The sequence below is a fragment of the Podarcis liolepis genome, assembly GCF_965112155.1.
Source record: "Podarcis liolepis genome assembly, chromosome: 5".
Classification (NCBI taxonomy): Eukaryota; Metazoa; Chordata; class Lepidosauria; order Squamata; family Lacertidae; genus Podarcis; species Podarcis liolepis.
In genome coordinates this window covers 40449198-40470533 of record NC_139556.1, presented here as the reverse complement: position 1 = coordinate 40470533, position 21336 = coordinate 40449198, and the positions used below count along the sequence as shown (strand labels likewise).

The following is a 21336-nucleotide window of genomic DNA, read 5'->3' as shown; positions in this document are numbered from 1 at the left end:
GCACAAAAGCTTTGCAGGAAGAGGCATCTCCTTGCTTTGCACTGTAAAAACAGGAAGAAGGAAGTCCATTGCAAATCTGGGTTTACTGATTATCCGTTGACATTTCACTACAAAGGATGTCCATTAACAGCCATCAGTGTGATACATGCTTATCCAGACTGAACAATAACTGCTGTAGTGTCACTACTACAGAATATTGACCCTGGTTATAGGAAGCAATGTTAACTAACAAACTGTACTCAGCCCTTTCCTGCTCATAGAAACAGGATACTATTAGTGAGAACAATTCACAGAAACTGCACATACAGGAAAACGTGCCAAATCAGGCAGAACTAAGATTAATAAATTATCTTCCCCTGTTTGCAAAATTTAAGCAGATTCCATTCTTTAGGCATGTTGTAATCTTCTAAGTAGAGCAGTGACTTATTTTTTAACAGGGATGGAAGAGATAATGTCTGCAAGTAGAAAGTCTGTTTAGGGATTGAGAATATGACCATATTAAATCGGTTGTTGAATTGCAGGAAGCACCTGGGCACCATTTTAGGAAAGATTTTAAGGGTGTGTGTTCAGAAAGCTACATGAAATACAGGAAAAATTAGCATCAGGAGCTGGTGATTAGTGGCAAATGTGTGTTGGAAGGTTGTTAGAGCAGAAACTGTGGCAAGGCTTCCTGAGAAATTGCTGTAATAATGTAATGTTGTTGTTTTTTGTACTGTCACATTTGGGTTATGCTAATTACGGTTTGGACAGCATCCAATTTGAAATGCAGTATCTTGTGTGTGTGTGTGTGTGTGTTTCAGGGTCCAGTGAGCTTTGTTTGAATATTTGAAAACTTCCCCTTGCATGGACAATTCAAGGTTACGGTCTAATAGCAGTTTTGTTAGACAGACATGGAACTAGAACCACATTTTGCTAAGCTTTGTTACTTTTGTTTCCGTGTTTCAGCAGAGACTGGTTGGTATATATGAGGAGGCTGGATCAACGTTGGGAATTGGGTAGTTAGAACAAACAAAAGTTTGTTAGCAGCCCTGAGAATAGGCATGAAGGTAGGGTTGTTCATCAGGGCTGCTACCAAACTTCTGCTTGACGCCCTGGCTTTTATGCTGTGGGGTCCTGTCACTCAACTTGTTTAATATCTATATGTACCTACTAGGTACTAGGGACGCGGGTGGCGCTGTGGTCTAAACCACTGAGCCTAGGGCTTGCCAATCAGGTCGGCGGTTTGAATCCCCACGACAGGGTGAGCTCCCATTGCTCAGTCCCAGCTCCTGCCAACCTAGCAGTTCGAAAGAACATCAATGTGCAAGTAGATAAATAGGTACCACTCCAGCGGGAAGGTAAACGGCATTTCCATGCACTGCTCTGGTTCGCCAGAAGCAGCTTAGTCATGCTGGCCACATGACCCAGAAGCTGTCTGCGGACAAATGCCAGCTCCCTCGGCAAGTAAAGCGAGATGAGCGCCGCAACCCCAGAGTCATCCGTGACTGGACTTAATGGTCAGGGGTCCCTTTACCTTTACCTGCTAGGAGTAATCATCCGGGGATTCAGGACACAGCATCGTTAGGATGCTGATGAGGCCCAGTATCTCTCAGTTTGAATCTGGCAAGGCTGTGCAAGTGCTTAACTTATGCAGTGATGGGCTGGATGAGGGCCAATAACCTGAGGCTCAATCTGACAAGAAGAAGCTGATGGGGTGGGTTGTTCTCATGTTCAAGAACTGGGAAGAAGTCCTCTTCTTGACTAAGTTGCACTGCTCTGAAAGAGCAGGAACATATCATGGATCTAGCTTTGCATATGGAGGCCCAGGTGGCCTTCGTGATGTGAGTGCCCATGCCCTTGTGATGCGGGTGGTGTTGTGGTCTAAACCACTGACCCTCTTGGGCTTGTTGATTGGAAGGTCGGCAGTTCAAATCCTCACAACGAAGTGAGCTCCCGTTGCTCTGTCCCAGTTCCTGCCAACCTAGCAGTTCGAAAGCATACCAGTGCAAGTAGATAAATAGGTACTGCTGCGGCGGAAAGGTAAACAGCATTTCCGTGTGCTTTGGCTTCCGCCACGGTGTTCCATTGCACCAGAAGTGGTTTAGTCATGCTGGCCACACAACCCAGAAAGTTGTCTGTGGACAAACGCCAGCTCCCTCGGACTGAAAGCAAGATGAGTGCCGCAACCCCATAGTTGTCTTTACTGGACTTAACCGTCCAGAGGTCCTTCACCTTCACCTTTACCTTTACCAGCTCCATCTGTTTGTGGACTGGGATAGCCAGGCCACAATTATTTGTGTTCTGGTATGCTCCCAGCTTACTCCCATTAAGTCAGCTTTTAAAGACCTCCAGTGTTTAGTGATGGTAAATGTTTGGCTTCTGTCAAGAGGGAAGCAATTGGGGTTTTTATGCGACCATCTCCTTGTCTAGTTGTGGATTGAGATGAGATTGAGCTTTGAGTCCAGCAGAATGATTTGTTCAGTCGCCTTAAAAAAACCCAAAAGTTGCCCAGAACCTGTTTAAGGAGAGGTCCGTCACTGTGTGAAAGTGAGATCCCAAATCCCTGCATTTGCCAACATTTCACATCTTCTGATTGAGTTGTTTTATTTAATAAATTAATAAATGAACAAGGGTACGTGTGCCAATGATGAATAACTTTTCGGAGAATTTTCTTGTACCCCTTCAGAAATTAATGTAAGTGGTACTTTATCCCATAATCTGGCCTAATGTGCATCTGTAGTATCCCAACCAAGATCTTGTTGATCCCTGGCATTTCCACATAGGGCTGGGAAAGAGTAGTGACTGAAACAATTGGTAGCTGCTGCCAGTCACTCAACCCTGAGCTAGGCAGACCAATGGTATAAAGCAGCTTATATGTTCCCTTAAGTGTTGCTGATTCATTTTATTCAGTAAACCACACCTTATGTGAAGGAGTGCTGCCCTCTAGTGCTCACATGATATTGATGAGCTTCAGTGAATAATAAAACAAAAGCATAGTACAGTGGTACCTCTGGTTACATACTTAATTCGTTCCGGAGGTCCGTTCTTAACCTGAAACTGTACTTAACCTGAAGCACCACTTTAGCTAATGGGGCTTCCTGCTGCTGCTGTGCCGCCGGAGCATTTCTGTTCTCATCCTGAAGCAAAGTTCTTAACTCGAGGTACTATTTCTGGGTTAGCGGAGTCTGTAACCTGAAGCGCATGTAACCTGAAGTGTATGTAACCCGAGGTACCATTGTACTGCATGAAATCCTACTATTGTGGGGCTTTCTTATCCGTAGCATTTTGCACGGATAGATAATGAAGTATTTGGATGAAAAGCCAACAAATCCTATCAATTGTAAATGCTGCAAGTCTTTCTTTTCTCAGGAGTACAGGCTTGGAGGAAATGGTAAATTCATAAAGAACATGGGTTCTTATCTGCTTTATCTGTTAATTCAAATGGAAAAGGAGCAGAGAAAAAAAATGTGGCATTTTTCAGAAATCACTGCATAGTAGATTTAAATGGGCAACAGAAAGAAGTAGAAACAAAGGTTGTGTATAAGTAAACTGCCTAACAAGAGTTATAAAACATGTGAAAAGGAAAATGGGTCAGCAGTGTAACATTTTAAGACATATGTAACTTCAACAACTTGTGTGTGCTATGAATAATTCATTTTAATTTAAGATTTTTTTAAAAAGCCTCCTTGTCAACAGCACACAAGATATGCAGAGTGCATTAAAATGAATCCAGCATAAACCAGACTTTAAAAAAACCCCTTTATACTTCTAAGTGACTGGAGGTTGAACAGCGGTAATGTTTAGCGAACTTCTTGCTTCTTCTTTCACTACAGAAAATACTAATTTCTAATTTCACTCATACCCATTAAATATTGTTTCATATTTCTCTTGGATCACAGATTTTAAGACAATACAAAAAAATACTTTATTGTGTGTGCTGATAGGCAAAAGGTTGTCTTGTTTCATGAGACACTGCAAGAAAAGATTTATTATATAACTCCCACAAGATGGTGCTATTTCCATGTGTAGCACAAAATGGCTATGGACAGTTGATTGCTTTATTCTGTACTACCTTCATATTGAACAACAAATGGCCTGTAAAAGGGTGGGCACTTTTCTACATTGTATATTATGATCTTTTTGGAAAGATAGGATGCCTTGAGACAACACATTACATCTGAACTGAAAACTTGGAGGACCTTCATTATACAGTATAAAACTACGATCTCCTGCAGCTTATACATAGTGGATTTTCACTTGTTTTTTTGCTATCAGGAACCCATTTTCTTTTCTTTTTCTGTGTTGGTGTTCTGCCTGCAAAATGGGGCCAGTAATGCTTTGAGAAAGGTGGGGTGCATTGTAAGCGCACATATAGATAAGGATCACAAACAACTGGTTTACGTAATTGTATTCAGGAAGCTGTATCAGTTTTATTAGTATGTATTTCTAATAATTTTCTGGCTGGCCTTCCCTTTGCTGTAAATCACTGTTGATTTCTCTGTTTTATAATTCCCCCTTTAGTTTCCATAATTGATTATTCCTCTATAGATAAGTATCTACAATATTATTACCCCCCCCATTTATTACCCCCCCTTCACCGTGAGGTTCCAGGGCAGGTTTCTACAAATTAAAATTCAGTATTAGGTACAGTTAATGAATTACAGACATAGGAATAGAGTGGGTCCTGAAAATGATAGATAGATAGTAGATAGATAGAGAGATAGAGAGATAGAGAGATAGAGAGATAGAGAGATAGAGAGATAGAGAGATAGATGTACGCACCACCCATCTGACTGAGTTTCCCCAGCCACTCTGTGTAATTTCCAATAAATAAGAAGCACAGTAAGACATCAGATATTAAAAACTCCCCTAAACAAGGCTGCCTTCAGATGTCTTCTAAAAGTCAGATAGTTGTTTATCTCCTTGACATCTGATGGGAGCGTATTCCACAGGGTGGGCATGACTACTGAGAAGGCCTTAGGTGTCAGAGGCCAGGGCAAAGAGGTGTATCTTTAGTATATGGCGGAAACTACTTAATGTGAGCCAGACAAACCTCTGTGGGGAGGGAATTCCACAGCCTAGGAGCTGCCTAGGTGAAGGATGCCTTCTCCTGGGCCCCCACCACCCTGAACTTCTGAGCGCAGTGGAACTACCAAAAGAAACCCTTCTGTGGATCTTAATACTGGAGAAGGTCTGTAGGGAAGGAGGGAATCTTTCAGATATTTGGGGCCAAAGTCATTTATGGATGCATACTGTTATGGCAAACCATGGTTTAGCTTGATGTGAGTGAATCTAGTCTCCTCTCCAGAATCCCTCTGTTTTCCTGCATGGCTCTCAGTTTTCACTATTCATTACTTCCTGTGTTCCCTGCACCATCAAATTTTGTTTAACACTAACCACTGTTAGTTTAAAACGAACCATATACATGTACCACATTTTGAAGTTGGCTCCTCTTAACCAGAGATCACCAACCTGGCACACTCTAGATGTATTGAACTACAACTCCCATCAGCCCTAGCTGGCCTGGCAATGGTAAGGAATGATGGAAGTTGTGGTCCTAAACATCTGGAGGGCAGTACAGTCATACCTCGGGTTACAGAGGCTTCAGGTTGCACATTTTTGGGTTATGGATGCGCCGAAACCTGGAAATACCGGGACGGGTTATTTCCAGGTTTCGGCGCTCACGCATGTGCAAAAGTGCTTGCGCAGAAGCGCCAAATTGCAACCCGCATGTGCGCAGACGCGGCGCTGCAGGTTGCGGATGCTGCAGGTTGTTAATGTGCCTCCTGCACAGATCACATTCGCAACCCAAGCATCCACTGTACATTAGCTTGCATTTCATCAAATGTTAACTGTGGATAGTGGTGCTATATTGTTTGGTCACTGAGTGGCAATGGGCTTGATTGTATTTGGGTAGAGTTGTGAGTTTCCTGTATCTTTTCCTGTTCTATTTTGGAGAAGACAAGGAATGCTTCTCCCCCTGCTTCTCTGACTGGTGCATCCTCTAAGCCTCCCATGACAGCAGCTGTAATTGTTTGGCGTTGTTTTGCCTCTTACTGTGTTTTGGCTTCCAGTGGCCTGACTTGAATTTCCCGTGTCTGCCAATCTCTGCTTGTTCTCATTTCCCATGCTCCTCGGCCACACTTCCATTCCTCTTTTGTTCTTCCACCAATGCCCTTCCTGCATATGTTCTGCTTGCCTCTGCCAACAGACACATTGGCTTGTGAGTGAGAGTGTTTTTTCCAGTCTCACTTGGTTGATTTCCCTCCTCTGCTCAGCAGCAGAGCCAATGCCATTTATAAGCTCTGGGTATATGCATTTACCCAGAGACATTTGCAAACTGATGCGAACAGCAAATGCCGGGCAAGACTCCCTGAGTCATTGTTGCTGGTGCAAAGGGGAAAATGTGTAATTTGGTGTCTGCTATCTTGACAGGAAGGGACGTGGGTGGCGCTGTGGTCTAAACCACAGATCCTAGGGCTTGCCGATCAGAAGGTCAGCGGTTCGAAATCCCACGACGGGGTGAGCTCCCGTTGCTCAGTCCCTGCTCCTGCCCACCTAGCAGTTCGAAAACACGTCAAAGTGCAAGTAGATAAATAGGTACCACTCTGGCAGGAAGGTAAACGGCGTTTCCGTGCGCTGCTCTGGTTCGCCAGAAGCGGCTTAGTCATGCTGGCCACATGACCCAGAAGCTGTCTGTGGACAAACGCTGGCTCCCTCGGCCTATAGAGTGATATGAGCCCCACAACCCCAGAGTCGTCCGCGACTGGACCTAACGGTCATGGGTACCTTTACCTTTATTTTGACAGGATGGTCTATTGAGATATCCTGGATTAGGGGGCAACGGAGGCTCTCCTACCCCACCAAACTCAGTCTTCAGCAGGCCACCTCCCACCTGACTAAGCTTACGTCCACCCTGTCCACCTCCTTAGTCTCAGTGTTGCTTTTCTAGAGCTCAGCATTGGTTCAAACGTGGTTGCAGGTTTGATCCCCGAATGGGACAGCTGCACATTCCTGCATTTCAGGGGGTTGGACTCGATGATACTCAGGGTCCTTTCCAACTCTAAAATTCTATCGATCTATGAGCAGGGTGGAGGATGTGAACAAAGTGAGAATTAGTTTGCTCTGCTATTTCATGCCTTCCGTTCTACTAGTCTCCATGGGCACTGGCTGACTCCCATCTGGGGCTTTATATGTAAATAACTCGAGTAAAAGCTCATCCCAAAATCTTCTCTGGACCCCCAAAATCTTCACCGGAAGGTCCCTCAAATTGCCAGAGCAGATTTTGAGGGTATGCCAGGGAGCCATGGGGACTGAAGAGAGGAAGGTGACATCCCACTCTGGAAGCAGAACCCACGTTCGCTCTAGCTCAGACAGCTTTGGTTACAGCCTAATGGAATCACTGTGGTTAATGCTCCATTTTGATGCAATTAAAAATATACATATAAATTCCGTAAGCCGTGTGTACCTTTTAATAGGTAGAAAAGAGGGTGTTGTAAAATAAGAACATCTAAGAAAGTGATGCTGAATCTGATATCTGGGTTTTGAGCATGTCTGTGCTAAAAATTGGTATTGCCCTACATTATTTATGTTATTTTACTTCTGTTTGTCTAGGCAAGCTTTCCTGGAAGGAGTGAGGCAGTACAATGGAGCCAAGTTTTGAACTTTTAGACACTGAGCAGTTGGCATTCATTCTCCGCTAGGGGGCTGATTGTGCAAGCTGATTTTGAACTGTATTTGCCTAGTGGCATGCAAAATGATGAAATATGATCTAGCATAGTTGAAGGCCATACATTTTACATAGCAGCAATTTGTCTATTTAAATAAATGGCTATTTAGGAGATCTTTGTTGTTTGGCATGCTAAGAGAAGAGCACTAAGGTATGAATAATAGAGCTGAGATTTGATTGGCTGAATACCTGACTTAATGAAATGAAGTCTTAGTTTATTCTTCAAGCCTTGGGTTATGTGTTTCACTTCCCAAAGGCAATTATGACGGTATTGATAACTGAATTAAGTGGCGAATTTATTAGTTCATGTGTAATCTTGGATTATTATTTTTAAAAACAAATTTGGAGAAGTTACTGTTATTAGTAAAATTCTAAAAGCCTGCTAATTGCTAACTCAAATGTAATTATTTATATATACTTGACAGGTCTGTATATGATGATCAGCCAAATGCACACCAAAAGTTTATGGAAAAGCTAGATGGATGTATACGTAACCATGACAAGGAGATTGAAAAGATGTGCAATTTTCACCACCAAGGCTTTGTAGATGCTATTACAGAACTTCTTAAAGTAAGGGCTGATGCAGAAAAACTCAAGGTAAGGTATTAGTTATGATTACAATTACTGCAAAGTAGTGAAAAAAATATTCTTCATAATCACACATTCCTTTTTCGAATATTTCAAATATTGAATACATTTCTGTGCCTGGAACATTTTAATTGGTGTAAATATCACAGTGGTGAAGACAGAATAATAGAGTTGCATAGCAAGATTGTGGATGTAAATATTTTAGCAAGTTTAATCTATTTTTTTTAACAAGTACCCAAAATTTAGCAGGCTTTCTCCTTTCTCAAGCAAATGCTTCTCTGCTTTCTCAAAGGGCAGTTGGAATTGTTGGGATTCTTTAGAAACATGTTGTGAGATTTCCTCCGAAGTAAATGGTATAACTAGTCCCTTTAGCTCTCTTTACACATTTGCAAGAAAAATATGCACACCAGACAGAATGAGCATAGTTCACCAGAGGTTATGATTAGAACAGCATTATATAAAGGATATTCAGATAACAAGAGACCAAATACAACATCAATGAGGTCATTGAGCATCTTTGTTCAGAAATTAATGAGTTTTTTAATAAACTAGAATGTGCTCCCTTATTATGATGACCTAATGAGTCACTTAATATGTGGGAAAGTCTGAGGTCGAATACTGCCTGCACCTGCGGCATTAAAATGTTGCTGTGGCTTGGAGATTTCCACGTTTGATGTTAATCAACCACCCAGTGTTTGCATTCAGCAAAGTATGAATGTTTAATTACCGTAAAATGCAATCACCATTTCTTGCAGACAATGAATGGAACATAGAGCTCATTGAGGTTATCAAAAAGGGACCAGTGGTCAATTGGGTCAATGATTTGAATTGTTTGACAGACCTACAGAAACAAAAAAAGTTCAAAAATCCCAAGTAAATTTGAGAAGTTTGCCACAGAATCTGTTAGAAAGAACTGTCATAACTAATTGAAGTTAACAAAAACCCTTGGTGATCAAAAGTTCAAGTTCAAGCTGTAGAGTTAATTTGGATTTACATTTCTTTGTTCTAAGTTTCTCATGAAGCATGATCTGATTACAAGGGTGAGCGGCTGCATCAGGGCAATATGTGCATATTTGTCTAACAAAGGTGAAATTATTTTTAAGGTCCAAGTTACTGATACCAACCGAAGGCTTCAAGATGCTGGGAGAGAGGTGAGAAAATGGCGCTTCCTATGTGCTTAATGGATACTTGCAGGAAACACCGTAGGTGCGCAATTTAACTCTAGTATGTTTGAAAATATCCAAGGTGATTGCTGAGACGGAAGAAATCATCCACTGTAGACTTCAGCAGAGGAATATTACAACAGTGGTTGAGAAGCTGCAGTTGTGTCTTCCGGGTGAGTTACAAATCATGTGCAGTACTTAAGCAGCACTTGGCAAAATTAGAAGGATGTGCATTTCAGTACGGTTGGTTTAGAATTACCTCCATGTATTGTCGTTTATTTATTTTTAAAAAGGAATTATCGTTGTTGTGGTCCTGGGCGGAACATTTCAGCTGAGATGTAGCTCACTTAGCTCTGCTCCTGTTTGATATCCAGGCTATTGGTGAAAGATTATGGATGAAGCTAATGATCATGGCTTAATGCATATATAATGTTGTCATGCTGTTGCAATGTCATTTGACCTCTATTTACACAGGCATTCCCTTGACCTCTTGACCCAAGTCTCCTGTTTTTAATTGCTGTGTTTTAATGGGACTGCTTTATTGCATGTTTTAATGATGGATGTTTGTTTTCATGTTTTCAGGATTTTTCACATTTGCGTGCTTCTTTTATATTTTGTTAGCTGCTTAGATGTTTATTTAAGCGGTATATAAATAAAAATAGCTGAAATAGACTTTAATGCCTCCTCTCGCAACAGCTTTGAGGCCATGAACAAAGTAATATATATATATATATAGTTCATGAATTAAAATACAATGCCATCATACAAATGCAGCTGAAAATGGATGGGATATTGGAAATAAGCACCAGCAAAGGCTTTAGAGTAAGCTAAAATAAATACCACCTCCCTTGTTTGTCCTGAATCACTGTTTGTGGATATTTTAGCTGCCGAACCCTTGCACATTGCCGTTCTGAATATGCCAGTGTTGTTCCACGTGGTGTGCTGCTTATTAAGAGCTGTTCTGGTAGAAGGCAATGACCTTCTTTTGTCGTGTGTGTGCCCTGTAACTTGCAAGGATTACAGTAGGTGGTACTGTTGGCATACAGTGTGGTGCTCCCAGTAGCTTGTGATGGATCCTAGGGTACTTCCAATGGCTTAACTTTAAAAAGAAGAAGGTTAATCTTGTGTTGATGTTGGCTTGAACTTACTGTTTGATTTTACTTTTCTGATTGTTCATGGACTCCCCCTCCCCCTTCACCATTCATTCCATTGCCTTACATCCCTCCCCCCACCCCGTATTATTTCATCCTCTCATTGTAAAACATCCATGAGGCAAGTGTGCATTTGCATATAGAACTGGAGGACATATATGTATTTTGGAACCTTTGCACTTTTTTGTAGTAGGATTTATGTATTTTAATATCTTCGTTTTACACAGTACTGGAGATGTACAGCAAACTAAAAGAGCAGATGAATGTGAAAAGGTGAGTACAATTCCTTTAGCCGAAGTATTGCTTTTTTATTATTAATGAATGGGTTCATCCACTTGTCTTCTGCAATTACCGATGGGATGGTAAAGACTACTCTGGTCAAGACATATAATGAATCGTGGTCTGCTCTTTGTACTCTTTTCATGTCTTTGTTTCATGCCTGTCATTACAAATGAACAGATGTTATGAGAAAAATTAACCTTTTTGAAGGGTTTAATGAGAAAAGAAGCCCTGTCTTGTGCAATATGAAACGAAAACATTTTAAGTTCTGTTTGTCACAGTATTTATCACTTTATTTGCTTTAGTGTTTTAGAATAGTCTACAAATAACTGATACAGCGTAGGAACGGCAAAGAAGCTTTCCTTGCTCATAATTTGCTTTTGGCTGCAGTCCTTTGAACATTTTACACAGGTGTAAATCCTATTGAATGCAGTGGGAGTGGCTTCTGAATAAGAATGCTTAGGGTTGCACTTTTTCTTTGAAAGCACATTCCAAAGCAGAATTATAAATGTGAAAAAGAAAGAAAAAGTTATTAATCCTTTCTACTACTTATACATTATAAGTGTTTGTTGTTACCCTGTTTAGTATTAATGTAATTGCTCTAATTGTAACTCCTGTGGAGCTGTGCAATAAAGCACAGTGTTACATCTGTCAATTTGGGGTATATATACATAAATGTTTGTGTATTTGCATGAAGAATCTGAATGAATTCTGGTGCGAGGTAGTTATGGGTATGAAGGCAACTTATCAAAATGCTAATTTGGCAGCTTCTTAATATTTAGTCCCTGCAAGTCTCTCTCTCTCTCTCTCTCTCTCTCTCTCTCTCACTCACTTGTCTCTTTTTGTCTCTGACACTCTCACAATTGTGACTATTAATTTAAAACTTTTAAACCCCTCTCTTCAGCAAAATAAGGGAGGGCATAGCAGGTTACATATTCTAAGCCTGAAGGCAAGGACTATGACATGGCACAAACGGAAAGGGGTTTGACATGGAGAGTAAAAAAAGAAAATGCTGGCACTATTTCTTAGTTACAGAGTTCCTGTAATGACTAGCTCCTAGAAAAATTTCAATGAGAGGAGGAGCAAAAAAATGCTGGTCTTTCTGAAGAGTTGATGGAGAGGTTCTGCAAACCCAACTCTCTCCCTGTCCCACAGCCTGATTGGATAGTGACTGTAGATGACAGCAGGGGGAGGAGCCTGATCATCATTGCATACAATGGTCACTTCTGCTGATCATGCATTTTTCTTCTATACCACTGATTAAAAGTTAAGCAATGAAGAGCCAGGGAAAGCACCTCAGCTTGTTAGGCTGCATCTATGCATTATGCATAACCGCAATTCAGCACTCTAGCCAGGAGATTGCACTTCATTATTTGCACAACTGCAAACGTTTCACAGATGAAACTACGTACAGTCCTGAGCATGAGTGGGTGAAGCTAGGGGTGGAGTTGGGTGATGTGGCCAGCTGGAAAATGGTGGGGCAAACACAACTCAGACTCAAAACGTGACAAAAGAGGAGTGAAGTCTGCAAGCAGACAGCAAGCTCCAGATTGCCAAAGTAGCGAGGCAAGCTGCACACACCACATGGCAATACATGAAATACACATATATTCACTGCATTGCATTTACATCTTTTTGGAGAATTTACTGAAGCAAAGCAAAGGGATGCCCAATCTTTGCCAGCCTGGTACCATCAAGGTGTTTTGAACTGCAACTCCCATCAGCCCCGTTCAGCACAGCTGATAGGAGTTGTAGTCAAAAACATCTGGAGGGTGCCAGGTTGGCAAAGCCTGCGCTAGCCTAAATAAGCCATTTATGGCCAGGATTCTTAGCAGATATTATAGCTAAGAATGAACAGCAGCTAGAGGGCATATGGTGTAGAACTCTCCACAAAGGTGGCCAAACATGTACTAGGGCAGCTTCTGCCTCCACATTTGCTCCTTTTGAGATCCTAATCTTATTTGCACGAAACTGCTCAGACTGTTACAGTTTTGTTAGGATTACGTTCAGATGGTAAACAACAACAACAATCCCCCCCTTCTTTTCTCCAGATATTATTCTGCTTTAAAGACTATGGAACAGCTAGAAAACATCTACTTTCCTAGAGTTAGTCAGTACCGGTTTTGTCAGATAATGATTGAAAACCTTCCAAAACTTCGTGAGGAAATTAAAGAGATTTCCATGTCGGATCTGAAGGACTTCCTAGAGAGTATTCGGAAGCATTCGGATAAAATTGGTGAAACAGCGATGAAACAGGTATGTTTGCTGAAATCTAAGCATATTCAAGCTTGACTAAACCAATCGTAATCTAGCCTCAATTCATCTGCTTACAAGGCTTTACATGACAAGAGGTGCTACACAAACACCTTCCTTCCCTCCGCACCCCCATGGGTGCCCGACTTGTGCAAACTTTCTCTCACATTTTCAAAACGTAGGAATTGCATGAATCCAACCTGTGTCAGTTAACTCAACTGGAAAATATTTCGGTCTTGTGTGACTTGGCCATTACTTGTCTTTGCTTTCGTAGGACCATAATGAATTGCATGTGATCTTTTTGTGTGTGTGTTCAATGGCATGTTTTGCTATTACAGGCACAGCAGCAGAAAACCTTTAATACTGGTCTCCAGAAGCAAAACAATTTCCGTTATGGGAAGAGTCCATATATAAATAATGATGGCATTCCAGAGCCAAGGAATAAAATTGTTTCAAAACAAAACCTTGAAGAGGAAGAGGAAGAACATGAAGATGAGGTATTTCGATCTCAAATAATTTCCCTTCATTTTACTTGTGCTTATTGTTCAGCCTTTAGGAAACAATCCTGAAATAGGTGAAAGTGAATCTTAGAGCCTCTCAGGGGGCTTGTGGTAACCCATTAGACCATCTACCGTATTTTTCACCCTATAGGATGCACTTTTCCCCCTCCAAAAATGAAGGGGAAATGTGTGTGCATCCTATGGGGCGAATGCAGGCTTTCGCTGAAGCCTGGAGAGCGAGAGGCGTCGGTGCGCACCAACCCCTCTGCTCTCCAGGCTTCAGGAAGCTATCTGCAAGCCTTGGGAGCCCGGCCGGAGGGCTCGCAAGGCTTGCAGGCAGCAGCCTGCAGCCCGAAGCACGGGCACGCCCCGGAGCACGCCCCGTGCTTTGCGCAGATGTCTGCAAGCCTTGCGAGCCCGGCGGGAGTTCCCTGTTCTGGGGGCTGGGGTCAGGGGAAGCTCCGGCTTCCCCAGACCCACGGCTGGGGGGGAAAATAAATTTTTATTTATTTATTTCCCCCCCAAAAACGAGGTGCGCCCTATGGGCCAGTGTGCCCTATAGGGCGAAAAATCCGGTAGCTTTCTTTTCATTTTGAATAGCAATTTTCCACATGAAAAAGCCCTCAGTTTTAAAAAAGCAATTTGCCACATCAAATGGGGTGTGGGGAGAAAGCTGCTGGTTGAGGAAAGTGGTTTTTGGATTATCATTTTTTACAATACTCACTTGTACAAAGTACTGGCACATCTTTTTTGCTGCCCCGGCAGCCATTTTGTGTTGACAGCCATGACACTTTTATCAATATATGAGTTCCAGCACTACATTATTATTTTTTACTAAATAAAGAACAGATTATAACCATTATTTTTATCCCATGAGGAAAAAGTGGAGAAATAAGTGCTCACTGAATTTTATTCAGGCAATTTTGATTTGACTTCAATATTTGTAGAAGGGAATCATACTTTTATCAGGCCTTTATCTGTCAAGGGCACCTGTACAATTACCAAAATGGCCGATCATGGCAGAGTCTGCCTCCTGTCTAAATGCTGGCGTCCTATTTGGCTTACTGTTATTAGTTTCTAATGCTCATTTGATTTATGAATGTCATGCTGTAGCTGAATGTGTTTTGGTTCCCCCTTCCTACAGGTTTTGACAGCTCATGATCTGGTAGATTTTTCTCCTGTTTATCGATGCTTGCATATTTACTCAGTTCTGGTACGTATATCATTTGTTTTTTTGTGGGGATTTTTAATTTTTACATTCCTCTTATCCTTTTGTCTGTTTTCTTTCTGTGTCTCAAAACTACATGAGTTTTCGTAAGACCATTGCAGCTACCTTAACAGAAATCCACCTGTGTTCTAAAAATAACGTGAGTGTGCTGTTTCTGCCAGACTCTGTTGACATCCTCTAGTTTATATCCATTAATACCTGTACCAGAATTTTTATAAGATTGTGTCGATATATGCACCTTCCATCCAGGGTAGGAATTCATGAGAAATTTCCAGTTTTTGTTATTGGGTGATCAGGAGAGAGAGAACCTGTTTCTTGGTAGCAACAGAGCAATAGTAATTGCTATCCCAACAGAGCATCCTTCGTATCAAATTAATTATGGTTGTTGTGTTGTTTTAGGTAAGAATATGCTCACTGTGTAGGGCAGACATAGGCAAACTCGGCCTTCCAGATGTTATGGGACTACAACTCCCATCATCCCTAGCTAACAGGACCAGTGGTCAGGGATGATGGGAGTTGTAGTCCCAAAACATCTGGAGAGCCAAGTTTGCCTATTCCTGATGTAGGGTAAAGAGCACATTCCAGCAAATGAGTTAAATATACCTAAATTCAGATGTAATTTCAGTGGGAGAATTAAGCATAAGCTTAAATTGCTCCCATTGAAAGGTACGGGAGTGAAAAAGTGTGTGTTCTGTTGGATAGTTGCAAGATCTTGCTCATGTAACTAATTTGACAAATATATGGGGGGGGGGGTGGACCACAAACAACTCAAGTGGCAAAATGGAAACTTTAGAGCTTTCCAAAGATAAAATTGTAACTAGTAGCTTTGATACAGTAAAAATACTGTACTACTGTTGCTGATTAGGCATCACAAGCCTTTTCACTGGTTGGAAACTAGCTTTTGTGTGCTTTGTTTCTTGAATAGTCATGGTGATGGGGAGCAGTGGTCGGGACTGGGACCATGACAGGGGAAGGGTTTTAACCCTTTCCCCCCTGCTGTGGAACTGATCTGGACCACCCACCCCCACAGCTGCTATTTACTTTGTGCGTTTAGGAAGAATGCTACTTGAAAAATGCTCCTGCTAGGTAAATACTGTGCTGTATTTGCAATTATGCTACAGTAGTTGTTTCAGAATTACATGTTGCTCTTGGCTGAAGATGAAAACTCACATGGCATGGTAAGTACTTACATACATAGGTGTCCGTTCACTGAATCTATTTTTAGAGTAATAGAAAGTACTGTATAGTTCTCTTGATCTGATAATGTAAACCACCAGCTTAGTTTACAGATCTTGTATTTTTAAATAATCTTTCAGTTTTGCATTTTGAGAAAGCCATCTGAGTGTAGTGGGTATTTCCATGTCTGCAATTTCTTATTACGGTACCCAATATATCTTTCTGCTTTGAATTTACTAATTAATGGAAACCTAAATAAGTAAGCTAAGCTAACCGCAAGAGTAGTAAAGCTGAACTTGAGCAGTTTAAGAGGGGTTTTTTGTTTTGTTTTTTAAATTCTGCTTACATGCAAATTACATTAATTTCAGTATATACAGATGAGTCAATTTTTGTTGTGGTTTTTAAGTAGACAGATGGTTCTTTCTGAATGAATCATCACAATAAAAAAGATCTAAATAGATTCTCTCTCCCCCCCCCCCCCATTATGAAGAGCTCTGAGAGTCAGGGGACAATTCCCCCCCCCCCCCATTTCATAGGAAATAGAAACCAATGAAGTATAGAGGGTGGCCATTAAATATGTGCCACAAATAGATGTTTTAAATATTAAATGAAGTCTTAGCAATGTTAATCAAGGAGAGTGAAAAGCACACCAGAAAAAAGGTTTGTTCTCATTTTTCTCAAACTGATATTCCACACCACATAACTATACTACTTGAACATACTGAAACTATTAAGGAAGATAATGCCCTAACAGCAATGCCTACTCTATTTACGGTAGCCCTAATCTGTGTGACATCTTTAAATCTGGGCACGCTATGATGTTTCCAAACCTGAATATAACTATCTAATTAAAATTTAGCATGATGTAAGGGAGAAATAGCTGGTTTCTTTTTCTTTCCTTTCTCTCTCCCCCCCCCCCCTGCCCCGGTCCCATACTTTCAAAACTGCACTTATGCATAATCTGGATAGATTTCGTGAGTGCTGAATTTCTAAAGTACTTTGCAAGAATATGGCTTTGGTGCTAGATTCAGTTGATTGAGAACACAACTCTGCTCAATTTATATACCAAAGGGTACCCATTTCCTTTTTCATAGCAAAATATAATCAATTCTAACCATGTTGCTGAATAGTAGTAAATCATATTTGGAAACTTTAAACTTCAAACATCATAAATGGGTTTATTTAATGCTGTAGGAGCTAGCCTTGATTTCTTGTTACCTGCAGAAAAACAGTCAGTACTTTTGGCCGACCTTTCAACATAGTAACACCCCCACCCCCATTTTACATTTTCAACTAAATTTAAGATTCTTGGCAAAGCATCCTTCAATAAAGTTGATACCCTTCCAAGCCCAAGACATCAGGAATAATTGTCAGCTTTTCATGTTGTTTTAAATTTCATCCACTGGTGGTGGAAACTTAACAGTGAACAAATCCTTGAGAGGCAAGATATTTCCCCCATGGCTTTTGAAATGTCACAAATCAGCGTTGTAAGTTTTCTTATAAATGATGCGAATTGGAAAAGAAAATGTTCTTTTTGTTCTAAGTAAGGAGTCGTTGAATGTCAACTTGCTGTTCAATAGTATTGTCAAAATGAGTTTGTTGAACTAAATGTGAAATTAGGGGTCGGGAACAGGTTCCATCTGGTAGGCTGGATCCTGAACTCCATCACCCCTAGTGGACCACTTTGACTTTTGGGCGGGTCCACACTCCTGTCAGTCACCTGATGTTACAAATGAATGTCTCAGATGAAGTGCTTTTGGGTGTGTTTAGAGTATTGCCATTCCACAAACGTAACATACATTTTTGTCTGTGTACTTTCACAAGATTTATTTTTTAAAAAAGATGTATGTATATATTTATTTTCCCCTTTAGGGTGATGCAGAGACATTTGAAAATTACTATAGAAAACAAAGAAGGAAACAAGCAAGACTAGTGTTGCAGCCACAGTCAAACATGGTACTTAATTTTCCTTTTAATGGAGATTGGTCTGTTTTAAAATACTTAACATATCAGATAACTGTTTATATATATATATATATATATATATATATATATATATATATATATATATCTTGCGTTCTTTTCTTAAAGCATGAAACGGTGGAAGGTTACAGAAGATACTTCAGTCAGATTGTAGGGTGAGTTCCAAAACATGGGTGTCTGTTGCTCTCCTGCTTTATAGGCCTTTCTTTGTGGTAGCTTTTGACTCTTCAGCTTGTTCAGTGTTGATTTGCAGCAATGCTAACTGCATTTTTGCCTAACCTGTTGACTGCTGCCTGCTTCAGATGTTGCCAGATGCCTGGGAGGCAGTGTGTGTGTGTGTGGGGGGGAGAGCAAATAACTCATGCTCAACCTCCATCCCAAAATAGCTTAAGCTTGCTTGAAAGCAAATCTTGTGCTTACTCTTGGAATGGGGTTTCCAGCGCAAACCCCCCCCCCCCGTTCTCTTTTCCCTGGCCCCACAGAGAATTGTCACTCTCATCAGTGTATGTGTACCATAAACTCATTGACTGCCTGTTCGGATAGGAGAAATTGGTTCTGTCCCACAGCCTTGCCCCCACTGATGGGGTCACAAATTAGCTTTATGACTGCTATTGCAACTCAGTTACTAGTTTCAAGGCAAATGACAAAGGGTGGCTTTCACCCTCAAGCTGGTTTGTGTAATCCTGTTAAACACCCTCTAGCAGCAAACCCCATAAAAATTGGTAACACTGGTTTAAACCTGTGTGTGAGAGAGAGAGGGGGGGGGCAAGAAACAAACAAGAAGCGGGTTGTTGTTTGGTTATTTATGATTTTAACGGCGATTATTCCTCTTAACTATTTTCTATGCGTTCAGTTTTTTTGTAGTAGAAGATCACATTTTACACGTAACCCAAGGATTGATAACGAGAGCTTACACTGATGAACTTTGGAACATGGCGCTTTCAAAGATTATTGCGGTCCTTAGAACTCATTCGGTAAGTGAGAAGATGTTGCGAAGATGCCCTTTAGGTTTATTTACTTAAAGAACTTCTGAGTGTGTTTAAAGGAAGGACCATGTCAAAGTAAGGGGGTGGGGAATCCAGGTCCATTATTGGGAGGGTGTTGTGGGTTTTTTTGTAATTAAAAATTGCTCAGATTGGGAGAGAGCCTGCCAAGCTTTTGTTTGTCCCACCAGTCTCAGGCTGTGAGCCACAGCCCTGGGCTATCTGCATAATCCTTTGCTGATTTACAACTCCCTGGGTCTTCCAAACTGTGGCTTTAGTCCGGCAGTTTAGAATATGCAGAGTTAATCTGCTGTTATTATTGCAATCCGTCCTAATTAGTTTCAACTGACCTCTTCATTAGATCAGATTGAATTAGTTTAGTGCTGAAAGCAGCACCAGGAAATAGTTCCTAATTATCATTCCAAAACCCCTGTTTCCAAAATAAACTTCACCAGCGGAACCCTTAGAGCTGCCCTCTCTTTTTTTTGGTACTTCTGTTGCAACATAGACACAATGCCTTGGATCTCTTTCCAGCTACTTGAAACTGGAACAGTGTTGTTAATTTAATATCTGTATTATTTGGTTGAGGGATAATTAATCACTATATAATGTGTGTCATTTAATGCAAAGTTATTTTTGCTCAATTTGCCCAGCTGAATACCTGCATGAGAAAGAGTGGAATAGCTTCAGTTGCTTAGGAGCATTCAAATTTGGGAAACTGCCCTATAATATGAGTCAAGCCATTGGTCCATCTAGTTCAGTATTGTTTACACTGACTGGCAGCAGTTGTCCAGGGTTTCAGATTTGGGTCTCTCTCAGCCTTACCTGGCGATGCCAGAGATTGAATCTGGGACATTCTGCATGCAAAGCAGATTCTCTAACTGTTGCTGACAGAATGGGACTGTGGCAACCTGTGTGGTGTCCGTTGTGATTAAAAAATAATATTCGCACCACCTCACAAAAATAGTAGTAATAGTATTCATTTATTACCCACTCTTCATCCAAAGATCCCAGGGTACAAAACAACAATATAAAACACAACATTGTTATTTCAAAAACAAATCCATCAATATAAGTACATTCCAATAATAATAATAATAATAATAATAATAATAATAATAATAATAATAATTTATTTCCCCAGCCACTCTGAGCGGCTCCCAGCAGAATATTAAAAGCACTATAAAACGTCAAACATTAAAAACTTCCCTAGATAGGGCTGCCTTCAGTTGTCTTTTGAAAGTCAGGTGGTTGTTTATTTCCTTGACATCTGATGCGAGGGCATTCCAGAGGGCGGGCGCCACTACCGAGAAGGCCCTCTGCCTGGTTCATTCATGCCATTTTGTTGCATGACTGTTTTGTAGATGGATCATTTTGAGCAGTTAGAATAATAGACTCATAGAATTGTAGGGTTGAAAGGGAACGCAAGGGTCATCTACTCCAAGCCTTCCATTGGTTAAAATTCGATTTTTGAAACACAATATGCGGTTTTTACCTTTCAGTCCTATTGCACTGATCCTGATCTTGTTTTGGAGCTGAAGAATCTGATTGTCGTGTTTGCTGACACCTTGCAGGTTGGTGGTAAAATACTTCGTTGTAAGCATTTCATTGGGTGTTCATTTGCAGCCCTTCTGTTGCCCAACTCAATTCAATTCAATGTCTAAACAGTAAGCCAAGGAAATGTATTATTTAAGGACATGTATATACCAAGGATGCCTTTATGTATTGATAGCAGGCATCAACTCTTAAAATTTTGCGGTATCATATTTTCACTTATACTCACTTGCAGCGATAGCATCTTTTAAAATATGTTTTTAAACACTGTTTTCCTAGGGCTACGGGTTTCCTGTGAATAGACTCTTTGATCTTTTATTTGAAATAAGGGACCAGTACAATGAAACGCTGCTTAAAAAATGGGCTGTATTGTTCAGGTTAGTATCACAGAATATGAAGATCATGTTTCAAAGTAATGTTAACCAGTTTTGGTTGTTCTTTCGATGGCTATATAGTTGCATAGATCCAGCCATGGGATTTCACTTAAAGAAAAAAATTCTAGCTCTTTAGAATTATTGTCAAAGTTACAATTGAAAGTGTGTGTGAAATGTGTGAAAGATGGAGCCAGGACTACAGTGTCCTACATAGTCTTTGTTTATCTCCATGGCTAACAGAAGCTGTCTAAATTACACAAAATAAACAAATACCTGAAGTCCCACGGGTTTCTATTTCCTACCCTTGGACACTCTGCCTAACAGGCAATCACTTTTAAATAGTGCTGCCTCTGCTTCTATGTATTCCTTCCCACCAGCGGTTCACAGCTGCTCCTG

The 21336-nt window shown here is 40.8% G+C and overlaps 1 protein-coding gene across 19 annotated transcripts in view; it reads left to right on the top strand.

Moving 5' to 3' along the window:
- Positions 1-21336, top strand: part of EXOC6 (exocyst complex component 6) — a 93621-nt gene that overhangs the window by 14238 nt on the left and 58047 nt on the right. For all 19 annotated transcript variants that reach the window (XM_083505857.1, XM_083505869.1, XM_083505864.1 and 16 more), the window contains exons 2-13: positions 8134-8305; positions 9400-9447; positions 9542-9632; positions 10838-10883; positions 12941-13145; positions 13481-13639; positions 14787-14855; positions 17919-18002; positions 18138-18184; positions 18883-19003; positions 20515-20586; positions 20846-20943. In XM_083505857.1, the coding sequence (XP_083361983.1) occupies positions 8134-8305; positions 9400-9447; positions 9542-9632; positions 10838-10883; positions 12941-13145; positions 13481-13639; positions 14787-14855; positions 17919-18002; positions 18138-18184; positions 18883-19003; positions 20515-20586; positions 20846-20943 (1212 nt within the window). The remainder of the gene's footprint in view (positions 1-8133; positions 8306-9399; positions 9448-9541; positions 9633-10837; positions 10884-12940; positions 13146-13480; positions 13640-14786; positions 14856-17918; positions 18003-18137; positions 18185-18882; positions 19004-20514; positions 20587-20845; positions 20944-21336) is intronic.